The 22795-nt window shown below is 41.4% G+C and overlaps 1 protein-coding gene across 2 annotated transcripts in view; it reads right to left on the bottom strand.

The window, feature by feature from the left end:
* NCKAP1L (NCK associated protein 1 like) overlaps positions 1 to 22795 on the bottom strand; it is a 311632-nt gene that overhangs the window by 21667 nt on the left and 267170 nt on the right. For both annotated transcript variants that reach the window (XM_077483779.1, XM_077483778.1), the window contains one exon: positions 11945 to 12034. In XM_077483779.1, coding sequence (XP_077339905.1) covers positions 11945 to 12034 — 90 coding nt within the window. The remainder of the gene's footprint in view (positions 1 to 11944; positions 12035 to 22795) is intronic.

Here is a 22795-nt window from a genome sequence, read left to right on the forward strand (position 1 = left end):
AGCTGTTACCAAGGACGACTTAATATGATAGGAGATGAAGCCTTAGGTAAGACAAGGAAGGATATCCACTCCTGGTGGAGTGTCCCTACTGACATCTTAACAGGAAGAGTCTGGAAGCGGATAGGGCCCCCTGGGAGAACCGTGCCATCAATCGCCAAGTCCACCAATGGTGTTGTAAGGGGCAAGAGGGTAAGTCTCATGGAGGATGCAGTCTCCCAATCCATTAAATTGGCAGCGACTCCGGAATCCCGATGTGCTGAGACTGAACAAGAGGACGCACCGGCATGAAGCAACACAAAAAGGAGAAGACGAGAAGGTGAAGGTGATATTTCAGGGTCTAATACTCCACCTTCCAGATGTATTAGCCCTGAGCGTTTTTCCGGACGAAGAGAACAAGTGTCACGGAAATAACCTTTGGTCCCACAATAGAGACATAGGCCCAAAGTTCTGCGCCTAGCACGCTCTTCGGGAGATAACTTAGTCCAGCCCAACTGCATAAGTTCCTCGGTAGGCAGGGGATGCTCCTCGGATCGAAGAGAAGGGACTGGGGGCTCAGGCTGCTTAAAGAATGGGGAGTGCTGGCGTCTTTTTTTCCAGGGCCCTCTCCTGAAAGCGAATATCGATCTGGTTACACAAGGTGATGACACTGTCCAGATCAGCAGGAAGGGATCTTCCTGCTAATTCATCCTTCACTCTATCAGAGAGGCCATGTAAAAAGGTTGCAACTAGGGCCTCATTATTCCAGCTCAATTCAGCTGTGAGGATACGGAACTGAAGAGCATACTGTCCCACAGACGCAGACTCTTAACGGAGACGTAAAAGAGCGCTAGCCGCTGAGGAGACACGACCCGGTTCCTCAAACATATTCCGAAAAAGTTTCAAGAAATCAGACAGGCTAAAAACCACTGGATCATTCAGTTCCCACAGAGGGGCAGCCCAAGCTAGCGCCTCGCCGGACAAGAGGGATATGATATATGCTACTTTTGCCCGATTGGACAGGAAGTTTTGGGGCTGAAGTTCAAAATGAATTGTGCACTGGCTAAGGAACCCCCTGCAAGCCTTGGAGTCCCCAGAGAAACGGGACAGAGCTAGCAGTAATAATGCATGCGTGGATGCGACTGGTGCGATAGGTGCAGCTGCTGACTGTACTTGAGGCTGCAGGTTCAGGGTTCCCAAGGAAGCCTGTAGCTGCTCAAAGTGGGAAGCTAGATCTTGAAGGAATCGCATCACCTGGGTCTAATGCAATTCTTGGGTCTCAAGTCTGCGAACTAAGCCCTGCAACGGATCGACTGTAGGAAGCGGCAGGTCAGCCGGGTCCATGGCTGATCAAACTGTCAGGTCACCTTCAGGCGATGTGACAGATGCACACCGTAGGGATCAGGAGTGCTCCGCAAGGTTGTGGACCCTACGGCTGACTGCTGCAGACGGGAGACAGATCCCACTGGGGTTAGAGCGGAAGATTCCCTGGGGCGTGGAGTCTAAGAGCCAGCAGGTGTTCACCAGCGCCTCTAGTGGTGAGGATGGACTTGGCTGCAACTGGCTCCAGGTCGCGACCCCCAGGGTCCCCCAGCTCACACCCACATATATGATAGGAGCTAGGGTGGAGCCATGCCAGAGGATGGATTACAAAAGCAGACAGGTGAGGGTTGGCTGGTCTCTAGATGAACACATGAAAACAGGTAAACTATTGCATAACCATGACACCACTGCACAGAGCAGGTAAGTATGACATTTTTTTATTGTTAAAAAATAACAAACAATGAGACTTTAATATCACTTTAAAAAAAAAATGTATTACTTTAACTCCAAACTTTGCACAAGGTAATCTTTTGAAGGAGTTTTCCACTTTCTCTACTAGTGCTCCACTTTAAACCTCTTTATGATAAGTCTTACTATTTTAACTTCAGGTACACCCAGCAATTGTATAGAATATAAGGTTATGTACCTCCCAGGCACAAAACCAGTTAATGTTCTCTACTGAGCTGCATCTGTTCAACATTTGTGCTAATCCACCTTCCCTTGTGTTTATTGTCTGGCATAGTCTTTATCATTCTTCTAATAACATTCTGTGGTGGCCCACTCTGATATACTATTTTTTAAGCCCTCTGGCAGGCAAGATTAAGGACCTTTCTAACTCTCACCAATTTCCTAAGCAAGGATATGGGGACTAGTGCATTAGCTCTTAACTTGTGCTCCCTCCTACAGTATCAGCTCTGTCCACTCTCATTAGCGGCACTGGCCCTCTGCAGGCATTTGCATTTAAATTGCTTCTGCCGGTAAATCTGGGTGCATTTCCCGAATATAAATCTGGAAATTGAGAAGCAACATAGAAAAAGGGAATTTTTTGTGGAAGGACGAAAAGGACAGCAAAGGAAAAAAGTGTGATTGAGAAGCACGGGACAACTCCAAGAGAATACTAAATAATATTTCATTATGGTGGCTAGAAATAGCCCATATTTTCAACTGACGTGACAGATTCATACAGACAACTACACTATGTAAGGGACAGATGCAAAGCAATAAGTGTTGGGACTGACTAGGGACTGTCAGGAAGGACATTCCATCAGACAGAATGGCCCTGTTAGATGGTGTCCCGTGTATAGGTGAATTCATGTTCCTGTTCACGCTAATAGGAATTGTGCACATGCATATTTGTGCACACATCTGTTGCTCACACGCGTGCATTTGTTGCTAATATTGCCGCCAATCGGTCTATTTAAACTGAGCCTGTGCTATGCTTCAGTGCTGTCTTGTCTACAGCATTCCTGTGCATACCTACAACCTGTAAATCTGCATCTGACTACTGTTATCGACAGTCTTGACTACTCCTGAACTCTGCCTTTTCCTCTTGCTGTTGCTCCACTAATCTGTTACTGACTTGACCTGTATCCTGACTATTCTCCTGTCTACACATCTGTACCTGATCCGTCTGCCTGTGTATGAGATAGTTCGTCTGACACTGCTTCTGTCTCCATCACTGCTGGACTGCCTTATATGAGTCTCTGCCAATATTCCACCAGTGCCTATAAGGCACTCCTGCTCTGGTGTGGTTTACTGATGGTCTCAGCCTGCTCCTGTCTCCTGCTCATTGGTGTCCACCCAGCACTCCTGATCCGCTACAGTCTTCCCCTGCCTATTCCTGAGAGTCCATACAGCCTTGCTGCTAGCAAGACCAATAGGCACTCATGCCACTCTGCACTCCTGTGCTACCTGTCTGCTCTATCAGGGGCCCCGAGTCAGAGGTGCAAGAGAGGCCTTCCTCACCGTGTAAGGCTCTTCCACCAGGTACATGACAGGGACCAATGAATAATTATATGCTGCACTACCCAAAAAACCTATACGTGATTTTAGTAGTCTAATTATTGACATGTACCGGTGCATAGGCACAAGGTTCAGGTTTGCCACTACCATGGGTTTGAGGTGAATACTGTAGGTTTCAGTGAACTTATGTGCAGATTTGCCCAGGGGAATTTTTTTTAAACCATAAAGCACTGAATGGCCTTTGAACTATGGTCAGCAGACTTAGAATGGTTGATAGAATTACTTTTTAAAAATCCAGCCCCATCACTATAAAGGGGATAGGGGGGACAGAGGGGCTATGGTGTCAGTGTATTGGAAGCTACTGTAGAGAAAGCTGACAAAGTATGTATTAACACAGTAGTCTCCTTTCCTAACTGCTATTAGTTCCAGCTATGGTAGGGGGGCGACGTGGTTCATTCAAGTCACTGTAGTGTATAGCATCGCCAACCACAGCAATCACAGTAGTAAACAATGACATCATTAATGATGGCAAACACATGTAGAAATTAGTGCGTATACAGTGATCATCATTATATAAGCAATCATGCTAAAAAAAATCCTGATCAACCCCCCCCCAGAACAGGAGAGTGTCATTATTGTGACACTGAACTGCTCTGGTGACAATATGTAAAACAAAAAAATAAAATAAAAAGTTTATTTTTTATTTATTTTTTAAATATACTGTCATCAAAGCAGGTACAGTTTCACTATGGTAATATTGTATTGATGTGGTGGTGATCATATACAATGGCTGGCTGCACTGTCACGGTATGTCAGGACTGCCAGGCCTTGTCTCTGATCACTGCCACAGCAGTACAGTTTCACCAGGCCAGTGCTACCAGTCAATGTCCCTAATCACTGCCACCTTCTCATAGTGTTGCTAATCACCGTCTCACCAGTCACAGTGTCCCTGATCACGTTCACAGCAGGCATATTGTCCCTAATCACTGCCACACATGTTACAGTGTCCCTGATCGCCACCACACCAATCCCAGTGTTTCTTATAACTTGGCCAGTCCCAGTGTCTCTGATCACCACCACATGAATCCCAGTGTCTCTGATCACCGCCACACCAGTCCCAGTGTCCCTTATCACTGCTACACCAATCCCAGTGTCTCTTATCACTTCTAGGCCAGTCCCAGTGGCCCTGATCACCACCACACCAGGCATAGCATCACCATAAGTACTTGTTCACATGTGATGCTCTCTGAAGGGCCATCTGTGTTTGGATTGCTCTTCAGAAAGCATTTGACAGGCAGTGAGAAGGCTTTGTATCTGTATTTGTATACCTCCTCACCGCTAGACATATGCAATTTGTTTTGTTATCAATCGAAATTCTAACAACATTTTTTTTATTCATAGTTTTGGATGTATTCAAATTTCTGAATCGCAGTAATAACAGATTTCAACAAATCCAAAATAAATTATAATGAAACTGATTAACAGAATTCAAATTAGAAACTGAGTTTGAATTTGAAATGGAAACATATTGAAAAAAATACAGTAAGGTATAAAAGTAAAAAAACATGATGATTCCAACTTAGGCTGCTTTATAGAATAAAAGAAAAAAAGCCCTAAAGCTAGCGCTGCCCTAGATGATAATTATTAACTAAAATAAATATATGAAAACAAAAATAAAGCAGCCAGCGCCTAAAGTTCAATACAAAAAACTTAAATGAAATAAAAAGCAGAGTGAGTGCAGCACTAGATATGGTGCATAATTGATTATTATATCAATACGTGATAAAATACTGAATGATCAATATATTGATAAACAATAAATTCATTGAAAAAAGTTATTATAAAACAAAAAAGAAAACATTTTTACAAAAAAAAATAAAAATATTTAAAAAACAAAAAAGAAAACTTAAGCAATGTCCCATTGAAATAATGATCAGTGAAAAAGTCCGTACAAAGTTAACCTTCAGAGGGAAAAAGATGAATTGCAGGAAAAAAAAAGTTGTGACACAAATCTTCCCAAAAATCAAGCGTGTATTCATGTCAACACCCAAGTGTAAGGTAGTCTGCTTACCAAATAGCCGTGACTGCTGATAACAGTCTCACCCAGCACATGGAATTAATGGTCTCCCCAAAACCAATATGGCATCCGGAACAGCCGTTGATGTTTTATTGTTGCTCAAAGATGGAACACAAAAACTCCCATAGTGTAGTACTGTATATCAATTCAAATAATTTAATAAGAGAAAAGATGCAGTTACAGGAACGAAGTATGGTAACAAGTGGTTATGTCATTTGAGAGCCACTATTAGCTTCTCTCTATTTCCTATGTTCGTCTCACCACCGTTGCGGAACGATAGCGTAATGACGTCACCGCCGCTTGTCACCATACTTTGTTTCTGTAAGTGCAAACTCTTCTCTTATTAAATTATTTGAATTGATATACTGATATACGGTATCTAATACAGTGTGTACAGTTTCTACTACACTTCTGGTGGTGTACACAATACAGTGTAGTGTGTTGTTGCAAAACAAAAAATACATCATGCCTGGAAAACGCCACCAAGGAGAGGCAGACGCTCACAGGCCACTAAAAAAGGGCAAGCAGCCTCTGTGTCTATAGTCAACAGTGGTGGTCATGGACATGGTGCATCCTCTGCAGGCAGTCATGGGGCATACTTGTCCTTTTTTCCTGCTGCTGGCCATGTAATTGAGCCAGAACATGCAGAAGAGTTGGTCAAGTGGATAACAAAGCCATCCTTATCCTTCTCATCCTCTGTCACCCAGGCTCGGAGTAGTTTGCCTTCTAACGCAACTGCCCAAGTAGCCTATTCCACCGGCTCCTTGTCCACAGTCACACAAAAGATCAGTTCACGAGAAGTCAGGTAAAACAGGTTACACAGGGGGGCTTCAGAAACAAACATTGCTCAAGCAATGGTAGCTAGTTAGGAAGGGATTTAAATAGAGAAGCACATGAGGGGCTGGACAGGAAGTAGTAGGAAGGAAACATATATTAGGCAACAGGTAAAGGGCAGCGACACCCATAGCTGCAGAGTGCACAGAGCTGAACACCTGACAGTGGACAACAGATGCCAGCCGACCCACTGCAGTAAAGGTGAGACACAGATCAGCTCCGCAGTTGATCTTTGACAGATGGTGAGGGAGGGGATGATGAGGTCACTGACTGGAAGGAGGAGGAGGATGATGAGGGAGGAGATGATGAGGATGATGATGATGAGGAGGACGATGAGGTCACTGACTGTAAGGAGGAGGATGATGATGAGGGAGGGGTTGATGAGGTCACTGACTGTGAGGATGATGAGGTCACTGGCTGTAAGGAGAAGAAGGAGGAGGAGGATGATGAGGTCACTGACTGTAAGGAGGAGGAGCATGAAGGTGAGGGAGGGGATGATGAGGTCACTGACTGGGAGGATGATGAGGGAGGGGATGATGAGGTCACTGACTGGAAAATGGAGGATGATGATGGGGAGGAGATGATGTGGGGGCCTCTAATTACAATTATTGGTATAATATTTCACAGCAGGGCCCATTCCTGCGCACAACAAAATTAACTCTGAGGGCTTACAACCGACACCTGTTCATAGTATATAGTACCTGGGGGCATGGGGGACCCCCCACGCCACTTAAAAAAAAAATTGGGTGTGGGGTTCCCTTTAATATCCATACCAGACCTGAAAGGCCCGGTATGTATTTTGGGGGTGACATCCATGCCATTTTTTTTTGGTATTTTTATCTATATTGCCGGGATCCGACAATACATTACAGCCATGAGCAGTTTTAAATGACATTTTTTCCTTTAGAAATTTAATTTTGCTGTGGCACTGTTATAAACATGGGAAATATGCGTTAATTTAAAGGCATGCTAAGGACACCCCCCAAGCACGATATTTAAAGGAATATTTCATTTTTATTGTTTCACTTTAAGCATTATTAAAGTCACTGCTCTCGAAAAATCTGCAGTTTTAAAACTTTTTTTTGCATTGATACATGTCCCCTGGGACCTGTGTCCCCAAACACTTTTTATGGCAATAACTTGCATATAAGCTTTTAAAATGAACACTTTTGATTTTTCACATTCGTGTCCCATAGACTTTAATGGTGTTCATGTGTTCAAACTCATTTTTTGCCTGTTCGCATGTTCTGCTGCAAACCAAACCGGGTGTCAGGGCTGGGCTCAGTCCTTACTTCTCTGAGCTGGCCGCTCAGCTGTCGGCTATCTCTCCACAGTTACTCAGCTATTGATGATATCCTGCTCATCAGTCCTGCCTACTTAAGCCGTCCAGTCCAGAGGTTCTCTGCCTTTGCCTTGGTCAACATCACAGAAACTATCTCCTACGATCCTGTTCAAGACTTGCTTTGCTGATATCCCTTCTGGCTCCAGATCCTGCTTGCTGTTCCACTACATTGATCCCTGACTTCTGGCTTGGCTGACTATCCATTCTGGTTACTGAACTTTGGCTATGTTTTGACTACTTTTGTTCTTTTTACTTTTATTATTAAACAAGTGTGATTTAACTGTACTTCTGTCTTGGCCTGATTTCATAGTTTCTGAAACAAGGTGGTGTCCGCTGCATAAGAACTGGGGGGAGGAGAAGCAACAGCACACTGAGCTTGCCAGTGAATGGCTGTGCAGAGGGAGCATGTCAAGACAAGTCTGTTAATTGGAGGACAGCTGAGTTTCCAGCACAGCTAGAGAACTGACAACAGTGTGTTCTCCTCCCAAGTGTGGCCAGTTCTTAAAGTGGTTGTAAACCCTTACAAACCACTTTGACCTACAGGTAAGCGTAGATTAAGGCTTACCTGTAGGTCCAAGAAATATCTCCCAAACCTATATGGCTTAGGAGATATTTGCCCGAAGACGGGCACCGCTGTCTACGGCGCATGCGCTGTAGACAGCGGCGCGCAGGCGCACTGAGCGTGGCATCGTCGATTACGAAGATGCCACGCAATGCCGTGCGACTCGGCTCCCGTGCGCATGCGTGGGAGTGACGTCATCGCTGCTCCGGCGAATCACAGCGCCGGAGCAGCGAGACCCATGGAGACCCACCAAGAAGATGGATGCTCGGAACTACAGGGGACAGCGGTGACTTCGCTGGCTCCTGTGTCAGGTAAGTGACACATAATGGGCTACTATGCGATGCATAGTAGTCCATTATGCTTTGCCTTTGCAGGGAATGAAAGAGGAAGTAAACTCATCAGGGTTTACTTCCTCTTTAATAGGAAAGCAAGGGGACTAGCAGGATCACCAGGGATTTCATATAAAGGAAGCAATACAAAGAGAACAGGATACTTGCTTATGCAAGTACATGGTCCAGCATATCAGGAATATGAAGTGTTGGGGTAACACCCACTTTAAAGAAGTGGCTAAAGAAGTTACACCTATGCCACATATTTCTTGGGTTAATGTTTATGATGATCATGCTTTTCAAATTCTTAAGAATATGCTATTCAAACACACATGCATGTTTTAATGAGAAACTAATGTTCACTGAGAAAAAGGCTGTGTGTGAACATCTTTGCCTTCAAAGGACATGCTGTGTCTCTAAGAAACAGTATCAAAATACAAAGCGTTCTGTAAATGGACAAGTGGAGACAGGGGAATATAAATGAAACTATGACTTCTTTGTACAAGAACCTGCAGCAGGGCACAAGTATTGCAAAAAATATTTTATCTGCCATGAATGAAACTGTAAATATTAAAGGGCAGCAAACATGCATGTGGCATACATCTCATGAAACAGCACATTTAAATAAAAAATGTCTGCCTGGAGTCCTGCTTTAATAAGAGTCACAGGCCAAAGGTCACCTGAAGTCTGACAGCCGCCGCCCCCCTAACTGTCTGCATTGATGGCCATGGCTGCGAGTTATGAAAATGAATTCAGACAGCTGACATCACAACTACTTGACCTCAGGCAATCTTTTACTCTCATAGCTAAAGGTTCATTTGTACCTCTGAATTTTACATTTCCTACCATTAATCACTATGGAAGATGCACTTACAGCAACCCACACCAAAGCCCAGATTTTTTTATGAAAATCTTTTTGATTTAAAAAAAAAAAGGTGAGAAAACATGTATCAATGCGAACTGTGCCTAGGAGTGAGGCTCAGACAATGTAAGCAAGGCTAAATAGAAAAAATATAAATCTTTATTTCTCTATTCATATAAAGAAATAATGAGTCTTGCATAAACATAATCATGACTGGTTGACATTTGGCCTTTATATCTTTCCTATCTTCCATGACATCTGCTGTTTTTTTTGTATATTTTTCATTCCTCGCAGTTGTATAGCAGAAATAGATTCAAGAAAATAATTTGTTTTTGAGAATCAAGAAAGTCTCATTTATAATACCTTTATTTTAAGTGAGGCAACTGTCAATAACGAGTTAAATTTCCCATAGTAAATTTATATCTTAAAGAGACATTGGGCTCCATTCACAAAGCAGTATCTTACTGCATCTGAGTATGCGTTTTTCAAAAAGATTAATTAGTATTCACTAAAAGAACGCTAATACGCTAAAAAAAGAAAAACCCCAATACGGCACTGCGTCACTTTAACTGACAATTGTGCAGTCATGTGAGCATTGTACCCAAACAAAATTTGTGTCCTTTTTTCCTCACAAATAGAGCTTTCTTTTGGTGGTATTTGATCACCTCTGCGTTTTTTATTTATTTTTTTCACTATAAACAAAAAAAGAGCAACAACTTTGAAAAGAAAAAACAATATTTTTTACTTTCTGTTATAATACATATCCAAAAAAATAAATAAATAATAATAAAAAAAAAAAAAATATATATATATATATATATATATATATATATATATATATATGTCTGTATGTATATATATTTTACATATATATATATATATATATATATATATATATATATATATGTAAAACAAATGTATTCATAAGATTAGGCCAATGTGTATTCTGCTACATATTTTTGGTAAAAGGGGCATATTGATTGGTTTGCGCAAACGTTATAGCATCTACAAAAGAGCCTCTGTCTCTGTTCATTCATCTTCAGTACAGCTGAGGCTACAGAGAAAGGGACTGGAGAATCTGTCTCAAAGGGGATATGCTAGTAGTCTGTTTAGACCCTTAAACCCTCACTAAAGCCCCCAACAGGGCTGATAAAAAAACAGAAATGTAATACATATAAAAAAAGAATTGTAAAAAAAATAAATACAATTATAAAATATAAAATAAAAAACATTGGGAAATATAATAAAATTGCAAAAAAAAAAAAAAAAGAAAAGAAAACCACTGCCCTACTGACACAATTCATTGACCTAATCTAAACACCCGCCGCCGAAGCATTTTGAGGAAAAGAGTAAAAAAAAAACCATTTGTAAAAATAAATAAATACATATAAAAAACTACAGACACCATCCACTGCTGTACTGACACTGCCCCCCCCCCCCCCCCCCCCAGGGCACTGTAAAAAAAGGTATTAAATAGATACAAAATAATAAGATTGTAAAAAAATAGAAAATAAAATACAAACAAAATAAAAACTACTGACACTGTTCACTGCCCTACTGACACAGTCCACTGCATGACCAACCCCCCCCCCCCTTCAAGCATTGTGAGAGCATAGTCAGTTTTTGACAATTCCTTTATTAAAAAATGTAGATCTATTATTAATCACACCGTCTGCCGCACCACCAACCCCAACATTTAAAAAAAAAAATCATACTATGTACCCCATACTTATTCACATAGGGGGGCAGAATCTGGGGGCTTCAAGGTTCAGATAAGCCCCCTGCCTGCAGACCCCCACAACCACAGCCCAGAGACCCTTGACCCCCATGCTGAGGGCACGTGGCCTGGTATGGTTCAGGAGGGGGGGTGCTCACTTGTCCTATACATGCTACAGATGCGCCACTTTACGAACAGACTAAGGGGACCCCCCGGTGCTATATTTAAAGAAATAATTTTTATTATTGCACTGCAAAATTCATTAAAATCACTGCTCCTTTAAAAACTATTGTTTTTTGTTTTTTAATGTTGCATTGATACATTATGATGCATTGGTACCTCAAGGCAGTACCTGGACTCCCATACCCCTTTTATGGCCAATTACTTGAAGATAAGCCTTCAAAATGGACACTTTTGATTTTTCCCTTTTGGCTCCCATAGACTTTAATGGAGTTTGGGTCAGAACTTTTTCCCTGTTCAGGAGTTCTGCTGCAAACCAAACAGGGGTGGTGTTCGGCATATCTCTAGCAGCAAGATTTGCATGTAACATTGCATAATATGGTATATATATTTTATGAATCTTTATTACCAGCACTAAAGGTACAGTAAAGCAAATTAAATCAATGTATTAATAAAATAACATTTCTGAAGGCATGGTATTAAACAAAAGCCTCCTAGTTTTCTTTTATTTGGAAAAAAATGTCAGATGAGCAAAACATCCTTATCCCAAATTTGTTTCCGCTAATCCTATTATGATTGAGATATTGTTTCCCATTGTGAATTTAAGAAGTTAGACTAAAATCACATAATCCTTTTCTCAGTGGCGGAAAAAAGGGAAATACACTCCTGGAGTGCCCAGTTACTGTGACAGCTGTATATCGAACATCTTTGCACAGGATGCTATTACAGATTAAGTGCAATTCCTGCCAATGGGGTGCAAGCAAGCAGCATGACACTTACCAAATGAAGCAGCAGTAAAACAGATTCTCGGTTCTTGGCTTTCAGCTTGTCTGTTTCCTCTCCGAGATGTAGTAGGCTTCCTGATGCCATCTGTAAAAAAATATCAAAAATTAGGAAAAAAGTTTGGCATTCTGGCTGTCAGTCACTGTCCTCCGTTTGCCTAACAAAAATACATAAACTGTTATATTTAGTGTAAAATTACTTTTTCTATTACATCTTTTAAAGCTATACATTTAAATTGTGTTCAGTGAATTTTTAGTGGAGAGCACACTAAATGAATATGATGTGGAAATATGGAGACTTCCATTGCCAACCTTATACTGAAAATAGCTAGTATCATGGCTGTCACTTGCCTCAACACTTTCTTGGTTACTGACCCACAATAAGCATGGAACTGGTAAACTCAGGAAAGTCAGAGTTGTAGCTCTGCATACTGTATGTGTTCAGGATAAGTGACGTAGAAAAAATCAAAGCCTTTCTATCAACACAGAAGAGTGACGAACCCCCCCCCCCCCCCCCCATAACATCTAGAAGAACAGCGTAAGGCTTCATGTACACTTGAAATCAAAAATGCCACTGTTAACAGTGTTTGACATTTTCTTCTGCAAGGTGATATGACTTTTTGTAAAAGGTAAAACCCAATCCAGACATTATTTTTTTTTTGGCTAGACTTGGGAAGAGCAGATACTTCTGTAAATTTTTTCATGTTCTGACCATGTTATAAAATGTACCTCACTTTCTGGCCCTGTGATTGCCTAGAATTAAAGGGGAAAAAGGGGAGCAGAACAACACAGATGATAAAAAATACTGGATGAGAATTACTAAAATTAAAGCCCTGAACAGATGGACCCCCACAGCAGATGGTTATGGTCTCTAAATATCAATATGTACATAGCTGACCCATGGACACCAGACCATCTCAAAAGAAGGTAACTATAGTCACTAAATATCAATAAGTTCAATTAAGCTTTGACAATAAAACCTGGAAGCGGATTTGTTTCTATGCAGAGCTCCACAAGATTTTGTACTCTCCAGTCTTATTAAATCTCCCCCCTTGTGTCTAAACATAGAGATTAATACTGAAGGCTTCTTCCAAGAGCAAACTATGGTAAGCTTAGTTGCCAATAGCATAAATGTCATGGTAACACACAGCCGCAACGATTAGCTAACCAGGGCGTGGTCCTTGACTAGGGTAAGAAGAAATGAGGGGGGCTTATTCTAAGCAAGTAAGACTGGCAGTGATACACTTTCACAGCCCGCACTACCTTTGGCCACCACTAGGGGGATTCTTAACTCCAATCCAGCTTGCTGACCACACACAGGCAGATACAAATCTTAAATACAATCTGGTGCACTCTAAGGGTTGGGGAGCAGTCTCTCAATCAGCACACACTTCCATGATTCCTCCAGCTATCCTACAAGCCAGAACCCCGGTGTTAATCACTCTTCTTACTGTCCACACATCAGACACACAAACGGTATCCTGCAACCACCCAACAGTTTGTCCACAGACTGATCTGCTAGGCCACCACACACACACACACAGATCTCCTAGGTTAAAATCTGCATGCAATCTGCCAACACACAATGCAGTTGCACACATATTGGCAATTTAGACCAACAACATTGACACTAAAATGTAACAATCTCTCAAGACATATGAGCCCTAGCTTAGTACACAAAAGTCACTTATTCATTTTTTTATTTAATATGCTGAAATATATACAAAGAAAAAGAATTACAAAAAAGACACACAATTGGCTATGCACTATGAAAAAAAGAGGGATAAAAACAGAAAAAAACTTTACCAAAGTTTATCCTTTGACAGAAGCATTTCAGAAACCATTTGGGAGTTCCCCAGTCAGAGGGACTGACTTCGTAGGAATCGCCTCGTCAATTTCCCATTTTCAATTTACTGGAATATTGATTTGGGCTGGATTGTAGCTCTTGGCCAATGAACCCTGGGGGTTGTTTCCATCCCGACCCACAGGACGGGTCTGTGTTCTGAAATTACCAGAGTTGAATTGGCCCAGAATGGCTCAGACCATTGTGTCAGGAATAGGATTACCAACACCTGCGCGTCAGTCCGATTGTGACAGTACCAATCACTGTTTAGCTGTTGAAATCAGGATTCATATACAGGTTTGTTCTTGGGTTGAATTTGTATGTAAGTCAGAACAAGTAAATTTTTTAAGTGTAGCTCCAGCCAAAAAAACTATTTGTAGGCTTTTTGGATAGCATACGGAAGGGCTAACACACCTGTAATGTTTGTTTTGCTGTCTGTGCCCTGTTCAGAAGATTTCACCTCATTTTCTGTCCCAATGACAATTGGGTTTTGAAAATGTTGGGTTGTTGTGGAAACAAGGATTGGTGATAAACCTTCAGTGGGGACTCCTTTTCCCATGATAACTCTTACAGGAGTGAATTTCCCTTCCTAGGGATAGATTTTCCCTCACTTCCTGTTGTCTCCCTCCGTTTGTAAGTAGGAGTCGTTTGTAAGTCGGGTGTTTGTAACAGTCAGACAGCCAGTGCTCTTGGCCTGGGAAATCAGGCAACTCCTGTCTGTGAAAGCAAGAGGTTGGTAAAAGCTAACAAATTGTATATGTGGAAGCTGACAAGCTGTAGGCTTGCTCAGCCTGATAGTTAGGCCTTGTATATTTTGTATAGTTAGTGCAGAGACATGGCTAGGTTTTTGTTTTGCTATTATATTTCCTGTTTGTTTTCTGAGACACTGTACAGCGCCTGTATATAGACTTGTAAATGTCACAAATAAACACTGCACTGTCTTGTCACTACCTCACTGGTTTTGGTATATGTGTCTGAGAGACTGCTTATCCTAGAGAGCTTAGTACCTGCTACCTGTTTCCCAGCTTACAGTATATACAGTGGTGTGAAAAAGTGTTTGCCTCCTCATTTCCTGTTCCTTTGCATGTTTGTCACACTTAAGTGTTTCGGAACATCAAACCAATTTAAACAATAGTCAAGGACAACACAAGTAAACACAAAATGCAATTTGTAAATGAAGGTGTTTATTATTAAAGGTGAAAAAAAATCCAAACCATCATGGCCCTGTGTGAAAAAGTTATTGCCCCCCTTGTTAAAACATACTATAACTGTGGTTGTCCACACCTGAGTTCAATTTCTGTAGCCACACCCAGGCCTGATTATTGCCACACCTGTTCACAATCAAGGCATCACTTAAATAGGAGCTGCTTGACACAGTAAGGTCCACCAGAAGATCCTTAAAAGCTACACATCATGCCGAGACCCAAAGAAATTCAGGAACAATTGAGAAAGAAAGTAATTGAGATCTATCAGTCTGGAAAGGGTTATAAAGCCATTTCCAAAGCTTTGGGAATCCAGCGAACCACAGTGAGAGCCATTATCCACAAATGGCGAAGACATGGAACAGTGGTGAACCTTCCCAGGAGTGGCCGGCCGCCCAAAATTACCCCAAGAGCGCAGCGACGACTCATCCAAGAGGTCACAAAAGACCCCACAACAACGTCCAAGGAACTGCAGGCCTCACTTGCCTCAGTTAAGGTCAGCGTTCATGCCTCCACCATCAGGAAAAGACTGGGCAAAAATGGCCTGCATGGCAGAGTTCCAAGGAGAAAACCACTGCTGAGCAAAAAGAACATCAAAGCTCGTCTCAATTTCTCCACAACACATCTTGATGATCCCCAAGACTTTTGGGACAACATTCTGTGGACCGATGAGACAAAAGTGGAACTCTTTGGAAGGTGTGTGTCCAAGTATATCTGGCGTAGAAGGAACACTGCATTTCATAAAAAGAACATTATACCAACAGTAAAATATGGTGGTGGTAGTGTGATGGTCTGGGGCTGTTTTGCTGCTTCAGGACCTGGAAGACTTGCCGTGATAAAAGGAACTATGAATTCTGCTGTCTACCAAGAGATCCTGAAGGAGAATGTCCGACCATCTGTTCGTGTACTCAAGCTGAAACGAACTTGGGTTCTGCAGCAGGACAATGATCCTAAACACACCAGCAAGTCCACCACCGAATGGCTGAAGAAAAACAAAATGAAGACTTTGGAGTGGCCTAGCCAAAGTCCTGACCTGAATCCTATTGAGATGTTGTGGTATGACCTTAAAAAGGCCGTTCATGCTCGAAATCCCTCTAATGTAACTGAATTAGGACAATTCTGCAAAGATGAGTGGGCCAAAATTCCTCCAGGACGCTGTAAAAGCCTCATTGCACGTTATCGCAAACGCTTGGTTGCAGTTGTTGCTGCTAAGGGTGGCCCAACCAGTTATTAGGTTTAGGGGGCAATCACTTTTTCACACAGGGCCATGATGGTTTGGATTTTTTTTCACCTTTAATAATAAACACCTTCATTTACAAATTGCATTTTGTGTTTACTTGTGTTGTCCTTGACTATTGTTTAAATTGGTTTGATGTTCCGAAACACTTAAGTGTGACAAACATGCAAAGGAACAGGAAATGAGGAAGGGGGCAAACACTTTTTCACACCACTGTATACATATATATTGATATTTTGTAAATCCTTGCAACTTAAAAGGGCCTCAATGGTACCAAAAATATACCGTAGACAATATATTCAATAAAATGCAGACCTATATAGTGAGATCTCAACAATATCTTCGGTAGCCCGCCTCCTATAGCATATTTAACCACTTTCTACCCACGTTATAGTCTTAAGGTGGCTACAGCATGGGCTTCCTTTGCTGGGAGGGTGTACATGGACATACTTCCATGATTGCGCTGCAGGGGGTCCTTCACACTCATCTCATCACAGATCAATCACAGCAGCCCTTTACCATGTGTCAGCCAATGACAGCTGATCACAGGATGTAAACACAAGCCAGCTAATGTCTGTTTTCCTCACGCTGATAGCGCGAGGAGAGAAGAAAGCTGATAACCAGCTTATGTTAATCAGAACACTGATAAAGGGACATTGGCACTGATAATCAGTGCATTCCCACCAGTGCCACCAATTAGTGCCCCCCAGCGCTGCCAATCATTGCCCATCAGTGCCACCTATCAGTGTCCATCAGTGCCTCCTCATCAGTGTCACCTAACAGTGCTGCCTATCAGTGCCCACCAGTACCGTCTATCAGTGCCCATCAGTGCTGTCTATCAGAGCCCATTAGTGTCGCCTATCAGTGCCCATTAGTGCTGCCCACCAGTGCCACCTCTGTGCCCTTTAGTGCCACCTATCAGTGCAGCCTCATCAGTGCTTCCTCGTCAGTACCCACCAGTTACACCTATCAGTGCCATCTATCAGTGCCCATCAGTACCGGCTCATCAGTGCCCATCAATGCAGTCTCATCACCGCACATCAGTAAAGGAGAAAAATTGCCTGTTTGCTAAATTTTAATAAACCATGAAAAATGTTTTTGTTTTTCAACATTTTTGTTCTTTTTTTCGTTTATCAAAAATCGTTATTAAATACCAACTAAAGAAAGTTCTATTTGTGTGAAAATATTATAACAATTTAATATGAGTACCGTGTTGCATGATAGCGTAATCGTCATTCAAAGTGTTACAGAGCCGAAAGCTGAAAATTGGCCTGTGCAGGAAGGCGGTAAAAGTGCCCAGTAGGCAAGTGGTTAATAAATGGTAAGAAGTGTGCTACTAGGGATATTATTCAGGTCCCTTATTTAAGTCTAAATTTTATTAAATATGTTTGGATACCATGGAGGCTGTTTTTATTTGCAAGGATTTTATAATTTATCAAATATATAATTTTTATATGGAAAAAAAAGTGTTATTAATGACTGGCACCAAAAAGTTACACTAAGTAAATGCCCTGTGTCTTAGATAGAACAGTAAATAACATAAACTTTCTTTGAAGTTAAGTAGAAAGATCCCCTAACAAGGAGATCACAGTACCCCCCGGTACAGCTGCATTTTTAAGGCAGACCATATTTTGGTCTGCCTTAAAAGTCCCGCTGTACCGGGGGGGGGGGGGGGGGTACTGTGATCTCCTTGTTAGGGGATCTTTCTACCTACACGTTTTGGGATGTCGGCAGCAATGATATTGGAAAGTTTGATGCTTTCCTTTATGGTTCATCTCTTATATAATTCTTCAAAGTTAAGGGACATTTCCTCTTATGCCTCGTACACACAATCGGAATTTTGGTCAGAAAAAGCTCTGATGGTTTTCCCGACGGAATTCCGACGGGATTTCGCTCAAGCTGTCTTGCATACACACAGTCACACCAAATTCCAACCGTCAAGGACGCAGTGACATAAAACACATAAGACGGGACTAGAAAAAGGAAGTTCAATAGCCAGTAGCCAATAGCTTCCATCTCGTAGTTGAAACTGAGCATGCGTGAGTTTTTGCTCGTCGGAATTGCATACATACGATCGGAATTTCCAATAGGAATTTTTTCCGTTGGAAAAATTGATAACCTGCTCTCAATCTTTTGCTGGCAGAAATTCAGCCAGCAAAATTCGGTTGGAGCATACACACGGTCGCACGGTTCCAACGAAAAGCTCTCATCGGTCTTTTGCTGGCCGAAATTCTGTGTGTACGTGGCATTAGAAAGTTGTCAACAGAACGGTTGTTCACTTTGGAAGACTTCCTCTCTACTCTTGTTCTGATTTGTTTTGAACTCTAAATTGATAGTGGTCGTTAAGACAGATAGAGAGGAAGTCCATACATTATCCAAACCAAAAAGAAAAAGTTTTAGCCTTAAGCCGCGTACACACGGGCGGATTGTATGGCCTACTTAGTCCGTCATACAATCCGATGGACAGTCCGTCATACTTTCGAATGAACGGACTTGACCACACACGGATGCACAAACAGTCCGTCGAAAGCTTGCGCGATGACGTGTACAGCACGTACGACAAGACTAGAAATAGGAAGTCCAATACACAGCAATGCAACCTTCCGCCGTGTAAATCCTTTCTGAGCATGCGCCATTCTTAGTCCGTCGAACTAGCCTACTCACGAGCGGATTGTCCGCTGAAACCAAAGTATGACGGACAGAATTACGTAAATTCCGAAATACTTAGTACGCCAGACTGCACGCTGAAAAAGTCTGCTGAAGCCCACACACGAGCGGACTGTCCGCTGAAATGTGTTTCGACGGACTAAGTAGGCCATACAGTCCGCCCGTGTGTACGCGGCCTTAGATAAACTAAGTATTTTATAAGGAATACACAATTGTACTAGATGATTTAATTATATATCTGCCTGGAGTTCAGTTTTAATAGCCAGACATTTTCATGAAGTGATATACAGTCAACCTAAAACTGCTAAAGTTTATCTCCAATTAAAATAAAATCATATTTGCACTGCCACATGGTCAGTCTAATGCCACATTATTATTATTCCTGCAAGCAAAAAATAGTTTTCAGCTCCAAAATCAAGTCAGTTTCGCTCATTACAAATGTCACACAATGACTTACTTCAACATAATAATACATTAATTAAGTCAATAGTATTTTACAACAATACGACTTCATCAAGCAGCAAAAAAGGGTTTTAGGTAAAAATTATTGCCAGGAAAGGTATTATAACTATTATTGTTCTGCCAGTGTAATCAGAAATTCTTGTAGGAGATTAGAACATGTAATTGATTCTCAGCTGTGAGCATTTTTTGCATCATAAATTGCCACCACAATATTTGTATGAACTTTAAAGAGTTTATTTTATGTGGTATTGTGAAAGAAATCTGTCAAACATTAATCCGATTCAATAGATTAGCAGTGAATTTAATTCTGCAATGATTAATGAGTAAACGTACTAAATAATTACATACGCTTTGAATTTGCTTATTGCTTGATTAATGTCTGACTTTTCTGTCTTTTGCAACTTTTTTAAAGCATTTTAATTATATATGATTTCTGAATTATTATACCTTAAGTTGCATTTAAAGCTATGGTTTTCATTTTATTATATTATGTTAAATAGTATTGAAAGGGGTCCTATAAACAAATATTAACCTTAGCGCTTTGTTAACAATCTATAGCTAATGCATGACAGAAGGATTGATATACTGTTTCTGAAGAAAATGCTGACCTGTGCTCAATGTTATGAAAGTCATGCAACCAAAAGCCTGCTGGTCTAATAATTTTTGCTGAAGGGGAAGTTAAACTAATGTGACCCAAGATCATTCACTGCAACCTGTGGTTATGTGAACTGTACTGAAGTTTGCATGGACCAAATTTCTTTCCAGGAAAGGCAAGTATTTAAGGTGGACAAAAAGATGAAAAAAATGATATACTGTATCTATATACATATATATATATATATATATATACATATACACACACATCATACAGTATTTATATACAGTATCTCACAAAAGTACACCCCTCACATTTTTGTAAATTTTTTATTATATCTTTTCATGTGACAACACTGAAGAAATTACACTTTGCTATAATATAAAGTAGTGAGTGTACAGCTTGTATGACAGTGTAAATTTGCTGTCCCCTCAAAATAACTCAACACACAGCCATTAATGTATAAACTGCTGACAAAAAAGTGAGTACACCTCTAAGTGAAAATGTCCAAATTGGGCCAGAGTGTCAATATTTTGTGTGTCCACCATTATTTTCCAGCACTGCCTTAACCCTCTTGCGCATGGAGTTCACCAGAACTTCACAGGCTGCCAGTCCTCTTCCACTCCTCCATGACGACATCACAGAGCTGGTGAATGTTAGAGAACATGCGCTTCTCCACCTTCCATTTGAGGATGCCCCACAGATGCTCAATAGGGTTTAGGTCTGGAGATTTGCTTGGCCGGTCCATCACCTTTACCCCTAGCTTCTTTATCAAGACAGTGGTCACCTTGGAGGTGTGTTTGGGGTCGTTATGTTGGAATACTGCTTCAATATCTCACATTACATATTGGCATTCATGGTTCCCTCAATGAACTGTAGCTCCCCAGTGCCAGCAGCATTAATGCAGCCCTAGACCATGACACTGCCACCACCATGCTTAACTGTAGGCAAGACACACCTGGCTGCCGCCACACACACGCTTGATACCATCTGAACCAAATAAGTTTATCTTGGTCTCATCAGACCACAGGACATGGTTTCAGTAATTATTGTCCTTGGTCTGCTTATCTTCAGCAAACTGTTTGCGTGCTTTCTTGTGCATCATCTTTAGAAGAGGCTGCCTTCTGGGACGACATCCATGTAGATCAATTAGATGCAGTGAGCAGCGTTTGGTTTGAGCCCTGACAGGCTGACAACCCCACTCCTTCAACCTCTGCAGCAATGCTGGCAGCACTCATATGTCTATTTCCCAAGGACAACCTCTGGATAAGATACTGAGCATGTGCACTCAACTTCTTTGGGTGACCATGACAAGGCCTCTTCTGTGTGGAACCTGTCCTGTTAAACCACTGTATGGTCTTGGCTACCATGCTGCAGCTTGGTTCAGGGTCTTGGCAATCTTATTATAGCCTAGGCCATCTTTATGTAGAGCAACAATTCTTTTTTTCAGCTCCTCTGAGAGTTCTTTCTCATGAGGTGTCATGTTGAACTTCCAGTTACCAGTATGTGAGAGTGAGAGCGATAACACCAAATTTAACACACCTGCTCCCAATTCACACCGGAGACCTTGTAACACTTGAAGGGACAGCAAATTTACTTTGTTATAAAGCTGTACACTCACTACTTTCCATTGTAGCAAGGTGTCGCATGAAAATATATGATAAAATATTTACAAAAAATGTGAGGGTGTACTAACTTTTGTGAGATGCTGTGTGTGTGTATATATATATATATATATATATATATATATATATATATATATATATATACATATATATATATATATATATATATATACATATATATATATATATATACATATATATATATACATATATATATATATATATATATATATATATACATATATATACATATATATATATACATATATATATATATATATATATATATATATATATATATATATATATATATATATATATATATATATATATATAGTGCTGGCTTCTGATGAGCAGGCACTATGTTTTTTTCTAAAGTTAATTTGCCTGAAACCATAGTTGGGTTTTGGGGCTATTCCTCTGGATTTCTGGTTTCAGTACCAGTCCAGCTGGGTTGCACTGGGTTCTTCTTGACCGCAGGTGTTGCTGTCACCACCGGCAAGAGTAGAAATGCAGTTTAGCTAGGTGCATTGAATGCCACTGTTCTTTCGGAACCAGCCCAGTGGGAGTGTTCTCTTCCTGTGCATTCTGGGGGGTGGTATTTAAGGTACCGACGCCACGTGGTTCGGGGTTCCATCTTTGATTTTCTATCTGTTCGGTTCTGGGTCCTTCTGACCCAGCCTCTTGGCCCTCCTGGCGTGGAACCATGCATTACGAGTCTTGGGGCCAGTTGGCCCGAGGCAACACAACTGCAGGGACAGGCCTGAGTGGACTTTGGGGCCTATTGATCCAAGGGTGGTCTGGTGCTGCCTCATCTGAAGGGAGAGGCCCAGCAACTGAAGAACCCCTGGAAAGGACTCTTCAGGAGAAGGCCGTGTGCAAGGCTGGCTTCTCTGAAGGAGCCTGGGGGCTTAGTTGAAGGACGCAACCTGGATCCACACTCATATGATATTGCCGGATCAGCTGAGAAAACCTGGTACCGTATGATAGCTCTTTAAATTTATCTACATCCCTCAGTAACGCTTAAGTGTACATCACAAGTCTGTGGCAGAGACTTTGTCAAACACCCTACCGGCTGCTAGGCCTAGTGAGAGGAGGTCTATCCGGGGGTTGTAATATCCAGTTGTGAAACGGTCTTTGTTCTCTGGATTTTCTATAAGGACTTTATTTTTTGCAACCTAAATACATTAACTTACTCCTAACCGTCTACCCTTTATT

Source organism: Lithobates pipiens, unplaced genomic scaffold (assembly GCF_037356315.1).
Source record: "Lithobates pipiens isolate NorthernLeopardFrog02 unplaced genomic scaffold, aLitPip1_a1.2 Scaffold_16, whole genome shotgun sequence".
NCBI lineage: Eukaryota > Metazoa > Chordata > Amphibia > Anura > Ranidae > Lithobates > Lithobates pipiens.